Below are 21,528 nucleotides of genomic sequence, written 5' to 3' on the forward strand. Positions count from 1 at the left end.
ACAAAGGACACAAACTCATCCTTTTTGATGGCTGCATAGTATTCCATGGTGTATATGTGCCACATTTTCTTAATCCAATCTGTCACTGATGGATGAAGGGGAACATCACACACCGGGGCCTATCATGGGGAGGGGGGAGGGGGGAAGGGGGAGGGGGGAGGGGGGAGGGATTGCATTGGGAGTTATACCTGATGTAAATGACGAGTTGATGGGTGCAGCACAGCAACAAGGCACAAGTATACATATGTAACAAACCTGCACGTTATGCACATGTACCCTACAACTTAAAGTATAATAATAATAAATAAATTAAAAAAAAAAAGAAAAAAAAAAAAAAAAAAAGAAAATAAAGCCTTCTGTTGATCCTGTTATCTATGCTAAGCTACTTTTCAGTCTCTTTTAATTTCCAAACTTTTCAGAGTTATGGCTCCCACATTCTGATTTCTGCACCATCCACACAGTCCTCATCCCTTCTCACTAGTTTCCATCCCTTTTCCACTGTTCCACTGAAACGTCTCTTGGTGGTCACCAATGACCAATTAGTTACTAAACCCATTAGAGTTTTCTCAGTCCTTATCCTTCTTAAGCTTTTCTTAAACTCTTTCTTTGACATTTTTATTTAGGTTTTCCTCTTGCCCCTTTAACCATTTGTATTAGGGTTCCCTAGAGGGACAGGACTAATAGGATCGATGTACATATGAAGGAGAGTTTATTAAGGAATATTGACTCACACGATCACAAGGTGAAGTTTCACAATAGGCCGTCTGCAAGCTGAGGAGCAAGAAAGTCAGTCCACGTCCCAAAACGTCAAAAGTAGGGAAGCTGACAGTGCAGCTTTCAGCCTGTGGCTGAAGACCCAAGAGCCCCTGGCAAACCACTGTCATAAGTCCGAGTCCAAAAGCTGAAGACTTGAAGTCTGATGTTTGAGGGCAGGAAGCATCCAGCACAGGGGAGAAAGATGGGAGCTGGAAGACTCAGACAGTCTAGTCCTTTCACCTTCTTTTGCCTGCTTTATCCTAGCTGTGCTGTCAGCTGATTGGATGGTGCCCACCCAGATGGAGGGTGGGTCTGCCTCTCCCAGTCCACTGACTCAAATGTTCATCTCTTTTGGCAGCACCCTCACAGATACACCCAGGATCAATACTTGGCTTCCTTCAATCCAATCAAGTTGACACTCGATATTAACCATCACACCTTTCCGTTTCTCCTTTGTTCACTTCTTATTACATCTCCTAAATACGGAATCATGTTCTATCCTTGAATCTCTTATCTGCAGTACCCTTCTTATCTTACCTATATCTAGTCTTTAACAATCCCTGCTATGCACAACAGTGCTTCTCAAACTCTGTGCGTGCAAGTCATGGAGGGAATCTTATTAAAATGCAGATTCTGATTCAGCAGGCCTGAGAAGGAGCCTGAGAATCTGCATTTTTAAAAGCTCTCAGAAATTGCTTTTGTTGCTGTTCTACAGAGAAAAGAAGTGGCAAGTATGTTAAATGACTTCCAGGGTTGAACCTCTGACCTGGGCCCATTTTCAAGTGACTAAGAATATGTTTTCAGTTGTCCATGGAATATTTTCATCACAGTAACCAGGTAACAGTGACTGGCACCTCACACTCAGACTAAATTCATACTTTCTACACTATTAAAAGGATACCTTTCCCATCACTTTATTCTCACTTTTGAACGAAAACTCAGTTTTAACTTTTTCACTTTCTTTGGTACCCATATCCCATAAGGAGTCTGGTTTCATCCATTCTTTCTTAGAACTGTAACTTTGTTTTGGTTTTTATATGCGTGTGTGTGTGTGTGTGTGTGTGTGTGTGTGTGTGTGTGTGTGTGATTCCTTTCCTTGTTATCTCACATCTGGACTATGCCTTGAGATGCTTCCCTCCAGTTTCTCTGTGACTTATTCTTCCACAACTGGTAATTCTAGCTTCCTTCATTACTGTTCAACTTTATTCACCTACTGAGGAATTGCCACCAGCTCCCCACTGCCTAGGAAAATGAGTCATAGAATCTCTCAAGGAATATACCTCAATGCATATCTGAGTCATGCTCTTGAAATAAAGTGTAAATCCAATCCACTCTGCTTTCCTGGGGCCTGGGTAGTATGTCCTGAAGTTAAACCACATCACTGGAATGGGGTTCAAAATGCAGCCTGTCCATTTCTCAGGTTCAGGCTGGATAGTGCCACACCCAGTCCCACCTCTATGCTGTGTGCTTTGCATTCTGCCTTCTTCAGTCATACACATATGCATGTCTACCTCTTTCATTGGAGTGCAAGCTCACTTTTGAAACTGCAGAGCACCACTTACTTCCATCTCACACAGAACCCAGCATTGTATTTTACAATAGTAGTTCTCAACATATAAGTGAACATGCAAGTGGGATGTCAAGAAGGGACTTTAAAAATCATCTAGCCAGTCTATTCAGCTCTTGAAGCTTCTTTGCAACATCTCCCATCCAGAGTCCACAGTGAGCATCTCCAGGGATGGCATGATAGCATGAACATTGAAGATACAAATTCTGGTCACACTGACCTGAGTTCAAAACTCTGTTCTATTATCATTTTAGTTGCCTTAGATGGGCTACTTAAATGCTTTTAGTCTTGCTTTTCTTATCTCCAAAAGGGGGTAAGTAATGTCATAGGGTTGTCAAAATTTAGTAAGATGACACATGTAAAATGGTTAATGCAATGTCTAGCATGCAGTGAACACTCAAAATTATACTGTCTGCTGCTAGCCTTCTCATTGCTTTGATATTATTTATTTTATGTTATAATTGCCAACTTCAGGCAAGCCATTGCATTTCAGATAGCACTAATATCAGTAGAAACATTTCTTTTGTTGTACTTAAACCAGCCACCAGTGGGTGATACTATATGAAGAAAGGAGATCTTGGAAATAGTTGACCAGTTTGAAAATTATTCACCAGTCCAAAGATACTAAGGACCTAAACTGGGGCTCACATGCTACCTTGGAATAGAGGAGAGGCAAGTGCAAGATAATTCATGTAAGAAAACATACTTGGATTTGACAACTGATTGGACGTGAGGGGAGAAAGGACTCTGAAGTCACCAGAAATGGGGATCACAAGAGAAACAGATTTGGGAAAGAAAATGAAGAGTAGATTTTAAGTTATGAAATTCATGGAGGATTAAGTAATTTGATCATAAGGTTTTACTATAATAAAGAGGTCAGCCACCAGATTGCAAAGAAATATAGACATTTTTGAGAGTTAAGAAAGTGGGAGAAGACATTAAGAAATTTCATGTTAAAATATAAGTGGCAGGTTTAAGAGAAAAGTACAGTTTTAATGTTGTTGGGGTAGAATGAAAGATATTTAAACAGCTTTTAGACTTGGTAAGGTCCGTAAAGAATCAAGAGAAAGGCTGGAGTCTAGTGGAATAAGGAAGTGGAATACAGTTATGGAGAAGCTTATCTTTGAAAAGATGAGAATGCTTTTCCCCTGAAATCAGAGTGGGACAAGGGAGAGAATAAAGGGGAAGAGGGCAGGATTTTTCTCAATAGTTACAGTCTCAGTAAAGCAAGAAGCAACATTGACAAAAGGCAGTGTCAGGAAGTGTTCGTTGACATGAAGAGTCAAAATTGTGGGAAATAGATGTGTTAGGAAATGTAAAAGTAGTTAATCACGTAGAAATAAAAGCATTCCTGAGGCAAGTATGGAACACCCAAAAGAGAGTCAACCACGTACATTAAGCTGGGGTAGTTAGTAGAAGGACTAAGCTTGGTTTGGTGTTCAGTTTCTCTACTTCATGTAATTTACTACCAGTTACCTCATAACTTCAGTGTATGGGGTTTCTACTTCTGTCTCAGGTACTTAATTAGAATGGAATATCCAATGTGTTGCTGGAATAAGTTTTTAGAAACAGGATCTAAAAGATAATGGAGTCCAGTCCCCCCTCTAAGAAACTGATGCTTAAGAGGGTGGGAAGATGCCCCCCTCCCAAGGTCATGCTGCTAGTTTGCAGCTGACTAAAATCCTAGTCAAGCTACTACCTGCATTTCTGCTACCTTTTGAGGAGCTGTGGATTTTCCAATGTTATAACAACAATCACTGGCAGCATTGAGACTATTCGGGTGGCCCAAGCGCAGAATAATGCCGGTTGAACCAAATGCTACCTTCAACAGTTTCTTACCTCTTAATTAGGATATGAGATGCTCTTGTTCTTAAAATCCAAATTGCTGGAGGCAGACTTTCTAGAAGTCTAGTCTGATGACACTCATAGACTACTACCTGTATTTTTAATAGACTTGTTGCCTCTCTGTGCACTTGTGCTCAGTTTTAATCATTCACAGAAAAAGGGTCAACTAACCTTTGAGAGAAGACTGTGACTGTATGTTATGGTAAATCTACATTAAAACAAAAAGGAAAACGCCTTCAATAATGTGAAATGCTGATTACTTTTGTTTTTCTTCCATTTTGGATCATTGTGTCTGTCTTTTTTCATCTCTTTTGTCTAACACCACAGTTGAATGAGTCCAGTGCAGTACAAAAGGCATTCGATTAGGAGTCAGAAATTGGCATTTGTCTGGTTCTGTCACTGATTATCAGGGCTTAGACACTTTTGGGGCTCTCTTTTGCTTGTGTGATAATTCTTTCTCTGCTCAGAGTTTATTGTATGGAAAACTGAAATAGGTAAATAAAAATAGTAAGCCCTGTGCAAATGTATAATGCAGAAATTTATTGTGTTTGGCTTCAATTTGCATTGGTTCTGTAGGAATGGTGCATTGTGCAATGATGTGTTGCAAAATATAATTGTAGACCTAATGGCTTAAATCAGTATGTCTTGGGAATTGAATAATTGGTCATTCAGAGATATTATATTCTAATTTTTAAATGATCCTTTGAGCACCACGTATTCATTCCACAAATATCTATGGAGCACCTACTATATACTAGGTTATAAAGAACTGTTTATTATCATAAGACCTATATTTTGTCTTAAAATCAATGAATATTTACTTCACCACTTTAAGTATAGTTAAGTGGCATAATCTGCTCTCTGCTTGAAAAAAAATGATAGTACTATAAAACAAAATTGGAATTTGCCTATAATATACAAGTATCAACTGAGATGGTGTTGTAAAGGACAAACCTAACTAGGAGAAGAAGGGCAAAATGCCTAAGCCTTTATTTTCCTGAAAAACTTGGTTTAAGAGGGTATTTGAAATGCTTTGTGATCACAGTGGAAAAGATTTACACTCTGGATTTTTAAAACATGGTGAAGTTTAGGATTTTTTTTTTTTTTTTAAGAACAGAACATTTCTGTCATTTTATTCATAAGAAGGTTATGTGAGATCAAGTTGACTGCAAAGCCTTGAATCTGACCTTCGGTAGTTCTGTTAGCAATGGGACCCCTGCATCATGAAAGCATTAAGTCCTCAGAAATGTATCTACTAGAGATGCGTAATTTTGGTGGCCCATCTGGTCTGATTTTAGCTTCTCAACATTTCTCTAAGAGCCAGGACAGGGGGAAAAAACAACAACAAAAATTTCATGCAGCATACTTGTCAAGAAACGCATTTCATAAATCACTGATATTTTGACTCACAGGATACAAAGAATTTCTATTACATTCTGTTACAATTCAATAATATAATATTTGTTTCCAGTAGCAGTTAGTGTTTTGGCTGGAACAGCCTCCTTCACTCATTCTGTTTTCTGCTACTTTGGAATGGGGGAATGGAGCCCTGAGCACAGCTTTCACTAGAAAGGAGCAAGCTAATCAGTGATCGCAAGCCTTTCAGTGGTTTGTGCCTAGTGAGAAAGTAGGCTGAATATACAAATGCATCTCATCTCTCTCTCTCTCTATTTATTAAACTACAAACCTCCTGCTGATTTCATGAACATACTACCTGTACACCAGACCCCCAACTTAGAAGAGCCCAAATTTGATTTAAAGCTCTGCTGTCGCTTTAAGATTCTTGATAACTTTTGAACAAAGAGTCTACATGTTCATTTCATATTGAGCCCCACAAATTAGGTAGCCAGTTTTGCTACTCATCTCTACACACTGGGATTGTTCTGGATCATCAAGAGCTTAGGCTTGAGATTTAGAGAATGTCCAATAAATGTTTTCAGAATGAACAAAATTCCTGATTTTTTAAAGCTTTAAATAAAAGCAAGTAACCTTAATCTTACTCCATTTAATTTAGCTGATGTGAGGAGTGGAGGAAAGGTACTACACTTTTGAGGAAAATTTTAAGATATAAGAAAGACCCAAAAATAGTTTACCCATCCCTATGTTTCCATCATCATAACATGGCAGCTACTATTTTATTCTATTAACTTAGTGTTTATTTAAAAATAAAAAGCAGATGAAGTTTACCTATTGACCCCACGTCAAGTCCTATTTTTCTCCTCACCTGCTCACTGGGAGTTAAAGTACTATCATAAATGTTGTATCCTTCCAGTATTTGTCATCCCTTTGCAGTGCCAGGAATAATATTTGGTAACATATTTCGTATGTCTTAATATTTATGTAAATTATAGGAAACGATATGCACCAATCTGTAATCTGTTGTTTTTATTTGATATTTTGTTTCTAAAATCTATCCACATTGATACATGTCGTTCTCCCATTCATTCTCTGTATATAGTAGTATACTGTACTTGATCTGCTACCCCACTTACAGAGGCTGTTTAAAGTAGAACCAGAGGAGTCTTTCTTTGTATTTCGATTCTGCCACTGCCACTGGTACAAGTCAGTAGCTGGGTGATACTGGACAAGTTAAGTGAATGTTCTGAAACTCCATTTTCACATTTGTAAAATGAGATTAATAATTTATACCAGTTAAGATGTTTTCGTGACAATTAAACCAGGTAATATATGTAAAACCTACGTTCAAAAAATAGTAATAGGGATTATTGTACACATATATATGTGTATATTTATGTATATATGAGTGTTATGAAGTCCTAAGTAAATACATAACAGTGATATTGAATTGGCATTGTTTAACTTTTTTTTATTGTACTCTTGGCTATTGGTCTTCTTTTTTATAATAAAAACAGCTCAACCTTAAAATGCAGTACTAAGTACATCTTAGTCTTAGGTTCTTTTTTTTACAAAATTGAATGATATTACCTCTAACATATCCTCCATGGATGAAAAAGCCTAAATTCATACAACTATGAAACTACCATATTATTTATAAAATGGCACCTCTGTTCCGCTCTATGTATAATTGGAAAAGAATAGTGTTTTCCAACTTTCATCTTGCAAAGCAGCAAATAGTAGAATGAGAATTCTGGAATTCTATCAGGCCAAAACTGTGCTGCTGCAAAGACCCCAACTTGCAATGAGAAATTAAAAACCTAAGCACACATTGAGCTTAGTTTTTTAATGTTCTCTGCAATTTTGTAAAAACTTGGAAGAGAAGCCAATATTACATAGTATCCCAAGTTGGTTGAAATCTGTAATGAAGTAAGAAACTTGAAATAACATTCTGAATCCCCCTGTGATTTTAAAGCATGATATTCTGGCTATTCAACAGATTTTATACAATTCGCTATCGAGAAAAGGATAAAGAAAAGAAGTGGATTTTTCAAATCTGTCCGGCCACTGAAACAATTGTGGAAAATCTAAAGCCAAACACAGTTTATGAATTTGGAGTGAAAGACAATGTGGAAGGTGGAATTTGGAGTAAGATTTTCAATCACAAGACTGTTGTTGGAAGTAAGTACCTAGAAATGTGTGTTTCAGTAAGCTTTTGTAATTTTTTCTTAGTTACCTAATTTTTGATTATGTTATTCATTGTATAATATGAAATCAGATAACTCCTAAGCTCTAGTATTTACGAAAATATAGAAGCAAACAGGATATATTGAGCATTGATATTTCAGAATCTTTTGTTATAAGTGATTTATAAAATAAGTAATAAAGATTTGATGCCTCCCTTGATGTCGTTGGCTATTATATTATAGTAGTTTAAAATCAATCCCTGACCTGCAAACACCGACTGAACCAGAAAAACAATAACATGTACCAGTGTTCAGAATGGAAAACTAGTCCAGTAGAGGTGCCCAAAGAAAGACTTTCGGGAACCTTGAGCTTTCTTCCAGTCATCCCGTCATTAAAACTTCATAGGCATCAGTGTTTAAAATTATAGCAATTAAAATTATACATCCAAGTTAGAGGATGAGTTGAAATTGTCTTTATAATGATTAACTAGAGTTGACTTAGGAGCCAGGAGAATAGAAATGATGTCATTTTTCCCTTGTCTCATCAGGTAAAAAAGTAAATGGGAAAATCCAAAGTACCTATGACCAAGACCACGCAGTGGTATGTAACAGTTTATTTTCAAGAATGTTTTTTAAAAAAATTGTATCTGCATTGTTAAGGAAATCATCTTATTAAAAGATACTGAAATTAGATTGACTATGAAACAGTGGATAAAGTACTTAGTTTTAGGAATTAGTTTCTTTTTCTTAATACTAAGTAAAAGCATGATTTCAAATCATCTCTGATTTGTTTGAAGTTCTAAAATTCTGAGATTCAATGTAGCTTATTCTAGTGTTTCAGTATTCTGGGTATTTCAAGGTTATACATATTATCTTCTGTCGATTGCTTTTTAATATAATGTTTTAAGAGCAAATTGATACATGCTTTATGTACATTGCTACAGCTTAAACCTTTCCTATTTTCTATCATACCCTACTTAAAGGAGCCAGTCTTTTTCGCAATGATGGAGCAACAAGTTTGATTTTGTAAAATGCCCAGCCTTTGTTCAGTTCAGACAATGTTTGTGTTTTACGAACCAGGCATTTCCCCATGAATCAAAAAACATCCTTTTCTCTCTCACTGCAACCACTTGGTTTCTCATGCTCTCTTTCCTTCCACTTTTCAAAATCTATTCTCAGGAAGCATCATGTTAAGTATACACCCCACCTGGGATAACTGTAAGTCATTGTTAGAGCCACCACAAACGTGTTCGCATTTCAAATCTCATACCCAGTGATTAGTTTGGTGCCAAAATAATTGCAGCTTTTGCCATTAAAAGTAACAAAGGACATTATATTACCGGGCAGACAGAGGAGGCACTTCAGTGAGAAGAAGGGAATTTGATGCTGGCTTTGGTCCCTAGATATTGGAAGTATCTTACAGTCAATTGAATGTGCGAAGACTATTTGTGGGTGGAATTTTGCTCTCTGAGATGTGTGCTTGAGGTGTGTGGCCAAATATCTTTTTATGTCTAATTAAGTAGTCCACAGAATAGCCCCATGGATCCTGTGGCCCAGTCTGGGGAAAAAAAATAGTAGTATATAATTCACTGGGATTAAAAACAAAAACAGGGCCAGGCGCGGTGGCTCAAGCCTGTAATCCCAGCACTTTGGGAGGCCGAGACGGGCGGATCACGAGGTCAGGAGATCGAGACCATCCTGGCTAACACGGTGAAACCCCGTCTCTACTAAAAAAAACTACAAAAAACTAGCCGGGCGAGGTGGCGGGCGCCTGTAGTCCCAGCTACTCGGGAGGCTGAGGCAGGAGAATGGCGGGAACCCGGGAGGCGGAGCTTGCAGTGAGCTGAGATCCGGCCACTGCACTCCAGCCCGGGCGACAGAGCGAGACTCCGTCTCAAAAAAAAAAAAAAAAAAAAAAACCAGAAGATCGGTTTTGGTGACAGAAAATAGTCTTAGATAAAGTAGAACTTACTAAAAGTCTGCCTAAGGCAAATGTTGTTTATATGGTTTGAAATGGCAGAAAAGTGTGTTCATTGTGAAATTATTAAATAATATTATGAGACTTATAATTTCTAGGAAAATATTTTGATGTATTTCAGATATTAATACAAAAAAGAGATTGCAGGTAAATTCCTAGGCCTGTTTTTTTCTCTTTTTTTTTTAAACTTATCTGTTTAGTTGCTTTTTTGTTTTTAAGTTTTGCTGCTTTTCAAATTGTCTAATACTTAAATATTTAGAATATTAAGTGGGAAAATAAGCATTAACAAGGTTACCTATAACAAAACTACCTCTATAAGGGTAGTATAAAACCATTAATAGTCTGGTAAAACTTTAGAGCATCTTTTGTTTTCTAAGCATGTTTTCATTACAAATTAAAATCGTACTATATTTGCAATTTTCTATCTTGCTGTTTTCACTTGGTCAAAATATGTTATGAACATATTTCATGTCATCAAATGCTCTTCATAAACATAATTTTAATTGCTGTGTACTGTATCACAAATGCATGATTATTAAGTTTCCAATTTGTAGGCATTTATTTCTAATTGTTTTTAAATTGTGGGTGGTGTTATAGTGAGCACTTACGTTTATGAACACTTGTGATAAAGCTTTGTTCACAATGCTGATCATTTCCTTAAAATAGATACTTAGAATAGGAATTAACAATTCAGAGTTTTAACATTTTTAAGCCTTCCTAGTACTATGGTCAGATTTCTTTCCTGAAAAGTGGTACCAATGTATAAACTTGGCAGCAATGTATCAGTTTATGTTGCTATAGTACCCTGATTGCCAACTTTATATATTTTCATCACTAAATTTTTGGCAAATGTAATAGCTTATAATCGTTACCTTAATTTTTATTTCTCCAATTGCTGATGAAGCAGTAGTTTCTTCACTTGTTTATTAGCCAGTTGTATTATCCATTTAATGATGTTCTCTTGCAGTTCTTTGTTTGTTGGGTGTTTCATGGGTTCTTTTTAGAACTATATAGTGTAAGACTGTATACATTGAAGAAAAATTGACCTGTTGATACTATCTAGAAACATTTTTCTCACATTTGTTATTGCTTAAGTTTGCTCATAGACATTTTTGAAATAGATAACTCATGAAATCTCCTTAACCAAATTATTAGACTTTTCCATTGTGATATCCTCAATTGCATTATATTTTAGAAAGACCCTCCCTCTCTAGAGAGCAGATAAATATTTTTCCCCTTTCTTTTCGTTTTGCAAGTGGTTTGATTTTATAATGATTCTGTGACCTTTATTTAACTATGGTATATAGGAAGGTTCTGTATTGATTAGCTGTGTATTTTTCCCCCAAATAACCAACTGGCTTAGTACTGTGTATTTATGTATTGAATTGTGCCTCTCCCTAAGGTTCCTTCACCTTTGTCTCTTAAATCCAGTCAACATTGTGTAGGAAAGGTAGATCTGCTGTACCTCACAGGCAAAACAGTGGGATAGAATGGCTCTTTCATCCTCTTCTAGAACAATCCTCACTCTTTGTTGTGAATGGTTTCCTAGGAAGCATACATTGTCTCCTTCCCTCTTGGCTGTCACGCTTAACCTTTCATGTGACTCCATGATATCATTTCTTTCATTCACTCTTTTCAGCTATCATATCCCAGTAATTTGTATTTGTCTTGGCAGGATATTTCATTTAGGATGAGTTACTCAGCAAGATTGGGAAAGATGATTGACGTTTTACTCTCAGGGAATTTAATTTTTTTTCCCCTCAATATAAGCAGCCATGATAGGAAGGGCTAGGAAGCAACTTCCTTCCTCCATGACACAGAGCCAGGCATTTTATCACTTCAAGCTGTGAGGTGGAGTACCCTGACTGCAGCCAGCTCTGATGAGTTTTAAACTCTTCGTTATTTCCAAAGGAAAAAACCAAATTCATTGAAAAGATATTTTAAGCCTTCTTTCAGAAGCTTTATTATTTCCTTCTGGACAACAACAAATACATATATATATATTTTGATACTTTAGAGGTACATTTTAGTCCAAAGAAGTCTGTACCCAATTATTCACCCATTTCTTCTCTGAGACCTATCTTAGAAGGCTATTTCAAGAGATATGAAATTAATTTCACATGTTTTGCTTTCTGGATTTCAATCAAAAAGACACATTGAAAACTTCTTTTATTCATATGAACGTGGTTACACCTGAAACCTTAGAAGTAGCAAAAACTCTTGAACACCTTTCAATAAGAGGTATTCAGAATGGAAAATAAAACAACTTGAACTTTAAGCTATACATTTTAAAGATAAATAAATTTCAGGTCAAAAATTTGAATATAAAATACAATCCATCCTATCCTTCTGGTTACACTATATATTGTAATTCATGTATCTAGATATGTGTTCCGCTGGCAGGCAAGCCCCAGTGCAGTTGTGCCCGGGATATATAGCAGGGAATCTCTTCCGGTTGGCTAGTGCCTTTGTTCCACCAATTGGTAAATGTTTTCAGTATTGCTGCTACCTATACCTCTAGAAAAATCAGAGAAAGGGCATATGCAGAAACAAAACTGTGATTCTTTCTATATAAAATGAATCACTTGAGATCCATATGATTGAGGAAGAAAAAGATACATTTATCATGATGCTTGTGCTATTTTTTTTTCCATTTAGAGCATGTAGGACACTTTTTTTTTTTTTTAAGGTAAAACCTAATGTTTACTGTTAGGTTTTATTATTTTAAAAAATAAAGAATGATGGCTAATATTTTCAAACATTTTCTATATTTTGAAAAAAATGTGTTACTTAACTAGCTAACTAAACAAAATCAATATTTGAAGTATGTAGCACTTATTAACAGATTTTTAAAAGCAAATTTAATTATTTAAATCTTCCTAGAATCAGTGTTCTCCAAAAATATGACATGTGTTTTTATCTTTTTTATTTTCCATCAGAGACCCACCCATATTTTAAGAAATCCACAGTTATCACCAAAAAGAGAAGTGGTACCAATTGTTAACATGTAACAATTATCAAATGATTGATGTGAACTGAGAGATTACCTTTATGGTCCCCAGCCACACTTTATGACTGTGTACAGTGAATGTATGAGGCATCCTTCCATCCTTAGCAATCCTTGTCTTAAGCAGAAACTTGAAAAACGTATATGTAGGCAAACTATTAATATATCATCAGAAGTTAAGTGTCTGATTCCTCCTCAGTTGACCAGAAATTTTTGAAGCCTTTTGAAAGTAGGACATTAGATTCACTTGTATCCAGATGTTAGATTGAATCAGTATGTTTTGTAACTTTCATTAGAACATCCTAAAAATGAATTAAAACCAGAATCTAATATGCCTGAGTTCTCATGTGGTTTGACTCTTGAGTCATTGAAATCTGACTTTGAGCCACTCTTTTAGCCGCTACCCAAATGGACAGCTCCTCTTTATCTCAGGGCCTGAAAATAATGTTAAACCTACAATAATAATAATCTGATGTCACGAAGATGTCAAATGGACAAACCTACAAAAAATAACATCCTTAGTTATCACTAACTTTACTACAGCTAATTTTCAATATACTATCAGGAGGAAGTTAGTGTAACGCAGGGTGAGACGCAAGTTCCTTGTCATGTGTGGTGGTAGCAGCGGCTACTGCTGCTGCTGCATGTATTTCTAAAGAAGCATACACCTTCCCTAGTCATGGCAAGAAAGCATGCTGCATTTGTCTCCAGGGCATCACCCTTCACACTCGAGTAGTCTCTCCTCATTGAGTGTCACCAACTCAATGAGTTGCCGCAGTGTCCCAGAAAATCGGTAAAAATAAATGATCTTAACCAGACTTCTGCTCAAGGCATAGCCCAACCTGCGTTTCTAATGCACAGGATATCTGGAAATGAGAAAAAAAAAAAAATCTGTTATAGGGCAAGAAAGAAATATGCTTACTTCCTGGCATTTAGTAAACATTGAAAGACGAGAACTATGGAAGGAAGAAGCGGTGGAGGTTTGCAGCAAGAATGGGGGAATCGGCAAGCTGTAGAGAAAAGAGAGCCAACAAGGGAATGCCTAAGAAGGAAAATCGCTGCCAGAGTGGTGTCTGAGGACAGCAGTATTGTGCTGAGGCCACACCAGCCAAAACAGTATGGAAGCCTGCGGGGCTGTCACTGCCTCCTTCCCATTTCCAGGCCCCACACTGTCTGCACCTGTGACTCTGATACACATTAATAGTTGTTAGTAATAACAAGCCTAGAAAAAGTAAGGAAAGGACGGCAAGGAAATATTTTTTTAAAACATTGTACATAAAACAGTTCTATCAAAATTGGATTGTAATTGGTTAAACACTACATCTTGGAAATTATCACAGTACTTCATTTTGCAGTGAGTGTGGTTAACAAACTTTTCCCTGCCCTTTTATTTGATAAGAAGACATAGGAGGGGATTCACGTTGTGAATTTCCAAATGGAAATTGTAGAGGTGTTGGCAGAGACATGGTGAACCACAGGACTTCCCCGATGCCCTTTAAAAACACACCTGTAGAGACGCAGCTGTTTGCTCATTAGTACAGTCCTTGTGCGTCTTTGGATTGTGGATTAAGCAGGAGAGCATTTCTAGGCCTAGAAAACAAAATTGCATTCTGCAGCTAAATGATTTTTTAATTTTTGGCAGCACATATTGTACATATGTTCTTGTCACTTCAACTGAACACTGGAGTAAGAACTCAGAAACTTTGTTCCATTCATGTGAATAGCAGAATATTTTCCATTTGTCCTTCTCAAAAAATTGTTTGTTCAAAACAAATCATTACGACAAGGAAAATTAGACTGGTATAATGCCATTCAGTCAGCACAGCAACATGTAGGCTTTTCTGCTCTAACGTGTTAAGTATCTTGGAAAAACTTCGCGTTCAACAAAACGTGCACTAAGTGACAGGGCAAATAGAGGACAGGCCATTCAAATGCCTCTAGCTGCAGCCACAGCCCGAACAAAAATGATAATTGGTACACAGAAAAAAAACGTGGCTCTCCTGCCCGGCAGCTCCCGTGTAGTTGAAGGTTGCCACGCCAAGCATTTAAAAGTCTTAGAAGTGTCAAACTCATAGAAGCAGAGAGTAGAATGGTGGTTACCAGAGAGTGAGGGGCAAGGGGGCAGTGAGGAGATATTGGCAAAGGGTAGGAAGTTTCAGTTAGACAGGAGGAGTAAGCTTTACAGTGCCATTGCACGGCAGGGTGACCATAGTTACTATTGATGTATGGTTCCAAATTGCTAAAGATAAATTTCAAATGCCTCGCCAGAAAAAAATGACCCGTAAAAGTGAGGAGGCGGATATAGTAATTCGCTTAGTTTAATCATCCTGCCTTGTGCACTTAGATGAGAACATCACATCGTACCCCAGAAATAGATACAATTATGAAAAAAGAAATGATTTTAAAAATAGCAAAAAATACAAGTTGTTTTAACATGGACAAATAAAAATTCTCAGAGGAGTTAGAGGCTATATGCTGGTAACTCTTTTGCTGGAGCAGGGCAGGTGAGAACTAGACAGTGCAGGCAGAGGAGCTGCTGGGGCTTCTCTTAAGGTGGGCTCGTGAGTGCAGAGTGCCAAGGGTGGGCCTAGCTTTTCTCCCCTGGGGAAGGATTTCTGTGCAGTGCTCACATTTAATTTTTTTTATAATAAAGCCAAAAGGGATCCTCCTGCCCATGTAACTGCAAAGCTGAGAGTTTGGTAATTTTTGTCCCCCGCTGAAAGTTATACTTATCTTCCTACTATTTCTCTCCTGTTGCCAAGAAAGAGTATGTCTAAATTATATCTGCATCATTCCTCTAGTTATCGATAGTGTATGAGCTCAGTTGCCATACAGAAGCGTATGTGGTAGTTAAACAGATTGTTGATTAAAATAACTTTTTCTGATTATAAATGTAATTTGCCCTTATTAGAAATTTGGCAAATATAGAAAGGTACACAAAATGAAACTAATGTTGGCTTACAAGAACTCACTGTTTTAAGGAAATGGTGATTTATTTCCCTCTGGCCTCTTTTCTATACACATATTTATAAAATTGGGTTATACTGTGCATGCAAATTTGTATCCTTGGTACTTATTTATCTTCTGCATTTTTCCATTTTGTTAAATACAAGTGAAATTTTTGAACTATCATTGAATAAAACCTCTACTTTTGGATAATAAATTTATTTTAAATTATGATAATAAACACTGTCTTTGATTAATTCCTTAGGCTGGGTTGCTAAGGAGGAAATCATTGAGTCAATGCATGCAGACACCCCTTTTAAAAAATAATCTGAGGATAGTAAACTTTTATTTGTTGTGATTTTTTAGAACATAAGAACCTTAAGACAAGAAAAATAGCCAACAGTAAGCTTGGTGTATTGTCCCTTCTTTACCAGGGGTATATCACTTATGAAAATGGTAGTATGTCAAAAAGTATATTTTGCTCACTACTAGGTGTTTGCCCTTGTAAGGGATTTGGTAATCAGGTAAACACCTATGTGGTAAGCAGCTCATATTCAGCACCTCCTTGATGATCAGCAGGTCTAGTATATGTCATACCGCCATAGCTGTATCATGTATACAGGCTAAACCAAGTATCAAAAAGTGGACATCAATCTTGCCCTTGCAGCTCAACTCTAATTCTCCTGTATACAATTTTCTGCCTTTCTGCTCACCTGCCCTGTGTCCCTCTAGTCTGTCTTATCCTTGGCCTCATGATTATATCTAGCAATGACTCTGCTTTAAAGTCTACACCCATCGCTAATTCAGGCTCCTTTATGACATCAGAACCTCCTGTGGGACTTCTAAGGTAATTTGGGTGAAGAGAGGAAGCAGAGTCCTCTGGGATACATCCTTCTGATTCTGAGGTCCCTTGTGTATAAACACGTGCAGAATGGTTGAAAGTACAGGCTGTGGAATAAGAAATGTCTGGATCGGAGTCCTTGCTCTGCTTTCTTGAGCAATAAGTGCTTGGTGTTGGGAGCTCATGGTGGTTGTGGTAGCTGTAGTAATGGCAGCAGCAGCAGCAACTGGGTACACTCAAACAATTGATCTTGATGGGTTTTCAAAGATAATAGGTAGCTTAGCATCTTTTTGAGAGGAACTGTAAAAGCAATTTGGTGGTGTCATATCTCAAATGTAATGAAAATAAACTAATATTCAATACAGAAGATTTGGTTTCTTTCCATTGAAGTTTCTAAGTAAAGTGAACTAATGGGAGTTCTGAAGAAATTGCTTCTGTCAAACCTTGGGATATTTATGAGGGAAACCAAGTGAATCCAATAAAGTAGAGGCAGATGGATGTACTAACAATCTAACCAGCAACTTTTTTTAAGATGGAGTCTCGCTGTTGTCACCCAGGCTGGAGTGCAATGGCACGATCTCGGCTCATTGCAACCTCCGCCTCCCAAGTTCCAGCAATTCTCCTACCTCAGCCTCCTGAGTAGCTGAGATTACAGGTGCCTGCCACCATGCCCAGCTATTTTTTTTTTTTTTTTTTTTTAGTAGAGATGGGGGTTTCACCATGTTGGCCAGGCTGGTCTGACCCGCCTTGGCCTCCCAAAGTGCTGGGATTACAGGCGTGAGCTACCATGCCCCACCAGCAGCAACTATTAAACCAGCGTCACAGGAGACTTCATTGAAGACAAGAAAGGGCTACTTCCAGTTTTCTGATATGTTTTAAAGAACAGAAAGTGATTCACAGTGACTGAAAAGCTGACTTTCTTCTCTTTTCAGCCAGCATATGTCCCAAGGAAGCTAATCCCAATAACAATCATCAAGCAAGGTAATTTGTCTGCTCTGGAAATGTATTTAGAGCAATCTTTAATATACTTTTAACTAAGGTAATCAAACATGGCACAAATTTTCTCAAATTTTTTATTGATTTTTTTTTTTTTTTTTAGAAAAAGCTCAAAGAAAACATAATGGTCTAGTAAATTGGAAGTTAATGGATAATTCTGGCTCTTTTACCAATATGCCAAGCCTTGGGTTGGTCACACTGGTCAGACAACTAAGGACAAAGCAACCATCACAAGTATTAAATTTTTTAAAACAAGTTAAATATGTGGAGCTTTGCCCAGGATTAAGTTGTCATACCCAAAGAAATCCATTGATAGGATATTTTCATGAATGAAAATGAAAGCTGATTTAGTGGTCACTTTAAGGAAAATAAAGACGTCCAGATTTCCAGAATTATAATGCCATTTCACTTCAGTATCTGATTGTTTTTGTTTTGGCTTCTGGTTTTTCAAATTATTAAAATCTATTATTTCCAGAAAGCTTCTTGGTAGAAGGGACAGAGCCTTTAAAAAAATAGTTCTTCATTTTCAGAAAACACAACATCCCAAGTGTATTCTCAAAACAGAGTCAGTGTTGATATTACTCAAAGACTCTGCTTTGAGAAAATAAGTTTTCTAAACTTTTATTGCTGGGTCGTCACCTCATTTTGTGCTAGTACTAAAGGAAGGCTTCAGAGAATAGAGTTAGGAAGAAAATTTTCCAGTAATTAGAAAGGAACACCTTATGATAGAATAATAGCCTTTCATTAGTTAAAGGCACAGGTGTTAAGGTAAGATATGCCTTCCAACCCTTCTGTTGGCTACATAGCCAGCCCACTGAGTTGCTTTGTATTAATAAAGTTAGATCAAGGCTTTTCCAGCACAGATGACTTCACATTACTAGCTTCTTACTGCCTCGTATTTCCCACCCCCTCACACAGTCTTTTTGTATTTCAACAGTGATTCAGAATGTTACTCACAAGGATTCAACTAAATCCCCAGAAAAAGCTCCCTTGGGAGGAGTGATACTAGGTGAGTGGATCTTGAAATCTATGCCTAGATTAAGCAAATCGGACTATCTTTTGAGAATAGGGCTTTTCTGGAGTTTTGCAGTGTGAGTAGTTCTGTTTAATTGGTGTGGTTCACTTCCTTTCACTGTTTAGCATCGTGGCTGGTGTCCATTCCAGGCTAGGAGCCAAGCCACGCTATCTTTATCTTGGCGTGTTAAAGAGATAGCTCTAGCACGTGTGCAGTGGGAATGATGGCACCTGTCCTACCTGCCCCACAGAGTGGACCGAACTGCTCTTTTAAAAATCATTATTATTGATAATGATCATTGTTCACCACACATCTTAAGCAGCCATTTTACATTTTGAGTCTATGGGTTAAAAGCCAGAGGATTTTAGTAGTTTGGTTAAATATGAAAAACATTCTATTTAAAATGTATGGTCGTATTTTTTCCAATGTTTTAAAGTTTGGGTTAAAATTTACTAAGCAAAATAAGTGCTACGCTTCATAGTTTGCAGTATCTGATGTGCTGAGCTTCATTTTATGTCATGATGCACTTTCTTCCCCTTATCTTATTTACATCTATTTTCTTGCAGTCCATCTTATTATTCCAGGTCTTAATGAAACTACTGTAAAACTTCCTGCATCCCTAATGTTTGAGATTTCAGATGCACTCAAGACACAATTAGGTAAGCAGAAAAGTTTTGTATTTAAACTTTGCAATGACTGAGTACTAGCACGATATTCTTAGTAGATCCGAAGAATCTTGCAAATGAGCTGTTTGAGGATCTAAAAGTAAAAAAGTAGAGGTAAGGAGGTTGGAGTGTTGGAGGTACTCATTATAAATAACATTCCATAAGAAAATAGTTATTTTATATGTACATATTTATATAAGGTATATTTGTATGTATGAAATAAGAGTGAATGTTTATGAAATTCTTCAAAATATAAATATATATGTATAATTTTCTAATAAAGTAATTCTAAATTATACTTACTATAATAAGGGGCGACTAGGTATTTTCAATGAGAATTGATGTGAAATTCAGGTTCATTAGGATTATTTACTTGAGATTGATATTGCTTCCTATTTCTAGAAAGAACCGGTTATGAGTTCAGTGTTTAAAAAACCTTAAAACATAACAGTAAAAGAAAAAAACGGAAAATCCACTTAAAAAGGGGCCGGGGAATAAATGTGGAGGTCACTGGGCTGAGTTGGTTGCTGCATTTGAGTACCAAATTAGGCTCTGAATTGTCTCTTAGCAGAGAATCTCAACCTTGATCAAACATCAGGAGCACCTTGAGGGCTTAACACCAAGACGGCTGCACCACCCCCCCCCACCCACCCACCCACCTCCAGAATTACTGATTCAGTAGGTCCAGAATTTGCATTTCTGACAAGTTTCCAGGTGATACTGACACTGCTGGTATAGGAACCACACTTTGAGAACTACCCCTCCAATGTCTCTAGAGAATGCCTTGGGCTGTTAATAAATTTGGAAGAAATAGTGCAGTAGAAATTGAACAAGCCTTAAGAATACAGAATGTATTCCCTGAGCTAGGCACTGGCTATGAACTTTAATGTTTAATATATGATTGAATCAGCACATTGTATGGATAAAGAAACGGAGGCCCAAGCCCCTGTTTGGCAACATTCATTCAACAAATACTATGCATTACCCTATTTGGAACCACAAGTTGCTGGGGGCTATGATGGTGAGTTACCCAGACATGGCACCTGCTCATACTGGGACCTCAGATAAGGCACTTAATTTCTCCCCCCTTACTGGGGGCCTTACCTGTCCCCTTCTGTTGATATTTCCTCTTTTTTGGCTTTGAGAGAGAGAGAAGAAATGATAAATAAGATATAACCCGAACATTTTTTAATTCAATAAAATACCATGAAACATGACAATAGGCTGGGGTCCTAGGTGGGCAGACCCTCTGGTCAGGCCAGGGCTTGGTGTGATCTCTCTGTTATCAAGAGCATACATCCACTGGGAACAAGCCCTTGATGTTCCTGACAAGTAGCTGCTGGTACACTGCGGATCCCACAAGCCAATAACTCATTTCCTCTTTCCCCCTTTCCCTCCCTGTCCTGGAGATTTATTGGGGGAAAAAAGACATCATATCTAATGAGGTATCAAATGTTGATGTATTTTTCTTGTTTCCAGTTTCCTTCTTTAGGGAATAGGGCCATGTAGAGATGTTTAGAAGTTTTGTCCACATAATGTCAAGCTACTTAATTTTTTTAAAAAACCTGAAAAGAAATTGGTATCTCTTCATGTGTTTTTCAAATATCCAGACATTTAACTTTGCATAAATAGTGTTACCTGAAAGTTTAAGTTAACTTTTTTCATTTTTTGGTTGTCTGATCTGAGGCAATCCAGTTATAAGTTTGGGAAAATTTCCAAAACTTATGGTTCAACATCTTAGTAAGATATGAAAATATTTGCCAATATATCTTTGTGATTTTGTGCAATCTTTATATTTTTATTTTAAAATAGTCATATCTAGTAGTTCTAGAGTGAGTTACTTCCCAGAAAATAGGTAACTCTGGACTTCATTTTCTTAATTTGTACATCAGACTTGATCACCTCCCTTTAGCTATAAAACCCTGTGACCCAACCCTACATCATGTAAATGTGATGCTGCCAGGATGCTTCCAAATTAAGTTCCCTCAGTGAATCTGTGTTTGGAAGAGGTAAAGCTCGGGACTCTTGCATTCTCCTGTTCTCTGCCCAGAGACTGTATCTTTTGTAATCTCTTATTGATTTGGTCCCTAGTGTGTCCATCAAAACTACAGAAAGCAGGGTTTGTGAAGGAGACAGAAAATGAGCAGAGGCGTTTCTCAGACCATTGCTGTCAGTTTTGAACTGGAAGATGTCATGGTCTGTTACTCAGTGCTTAGTCTTGAGTGATGTTTCCTAATCTTTTAAAAACTGTTTTAAAGTCCTGCATGCTACCATAATACCAATTTAGCATTTTTGCTTTCTTTAAGGAATTAAAGTGAATTTTTGTCTTGTGATTTGTTTTTAGTTTTGGTTTTCTGATATGATTCACTA

At 37.1% G+C, this 21,528-nt stretch overlaps 1 protein-coding gene across 50 annotated transcripts in view; it reads left to right on the forward strand.

The window, feature by feature from the left end:
• Window positions 1-21,528, forward strand: part of ABI3BP (ABI family member 3 binding protein) — a 244,769-nt gene that overhangs the window by 100,497 nt on the left and 122,744 nt on the right. For all 50 annotated transcript variants that reach the window (XM_015129581.3, XM_077994019.1, XM_077994032.1 and 47 more), the window contains exons 5-9: window positions 7,524-7,705; window positions 8,259-8,311; window positions 17,415-17,463; window positions 18,416-18,487; window positions 19,060-19,152. In XM_015129581.3, the coding sequence (XP_014985067.2) occupies window positions 7,524-7,705; window positions 8,259-8,311; window positions 17,415-17,463; window positions 18,416-18,487; window positions 19,060-19,152 (449 nt within the window). The remainder of the gene's footprint in view (window positions 1-7,523; window positions 7,706-8,258; window positions 8,312-17,414; window positions 17,464-18,415; window positions 18,488-19,059; window positions 19,153-21,528) is intronic.

Source organism: Macaca mulatta, chromosome 2 (genome assembly GCF_049350105.2).
Source record: "Macaca mulatta isolate MMU2019108-1 chromosome 2, T2T-MMU8v2.0, whole genome shotgun sequence".
Taxonomy (NCBI): Eukaryota; Metazoa; Chordata; class Mammalia; order Primates; family Cercopithecidae; genus Macaca; species Macaca mulatta.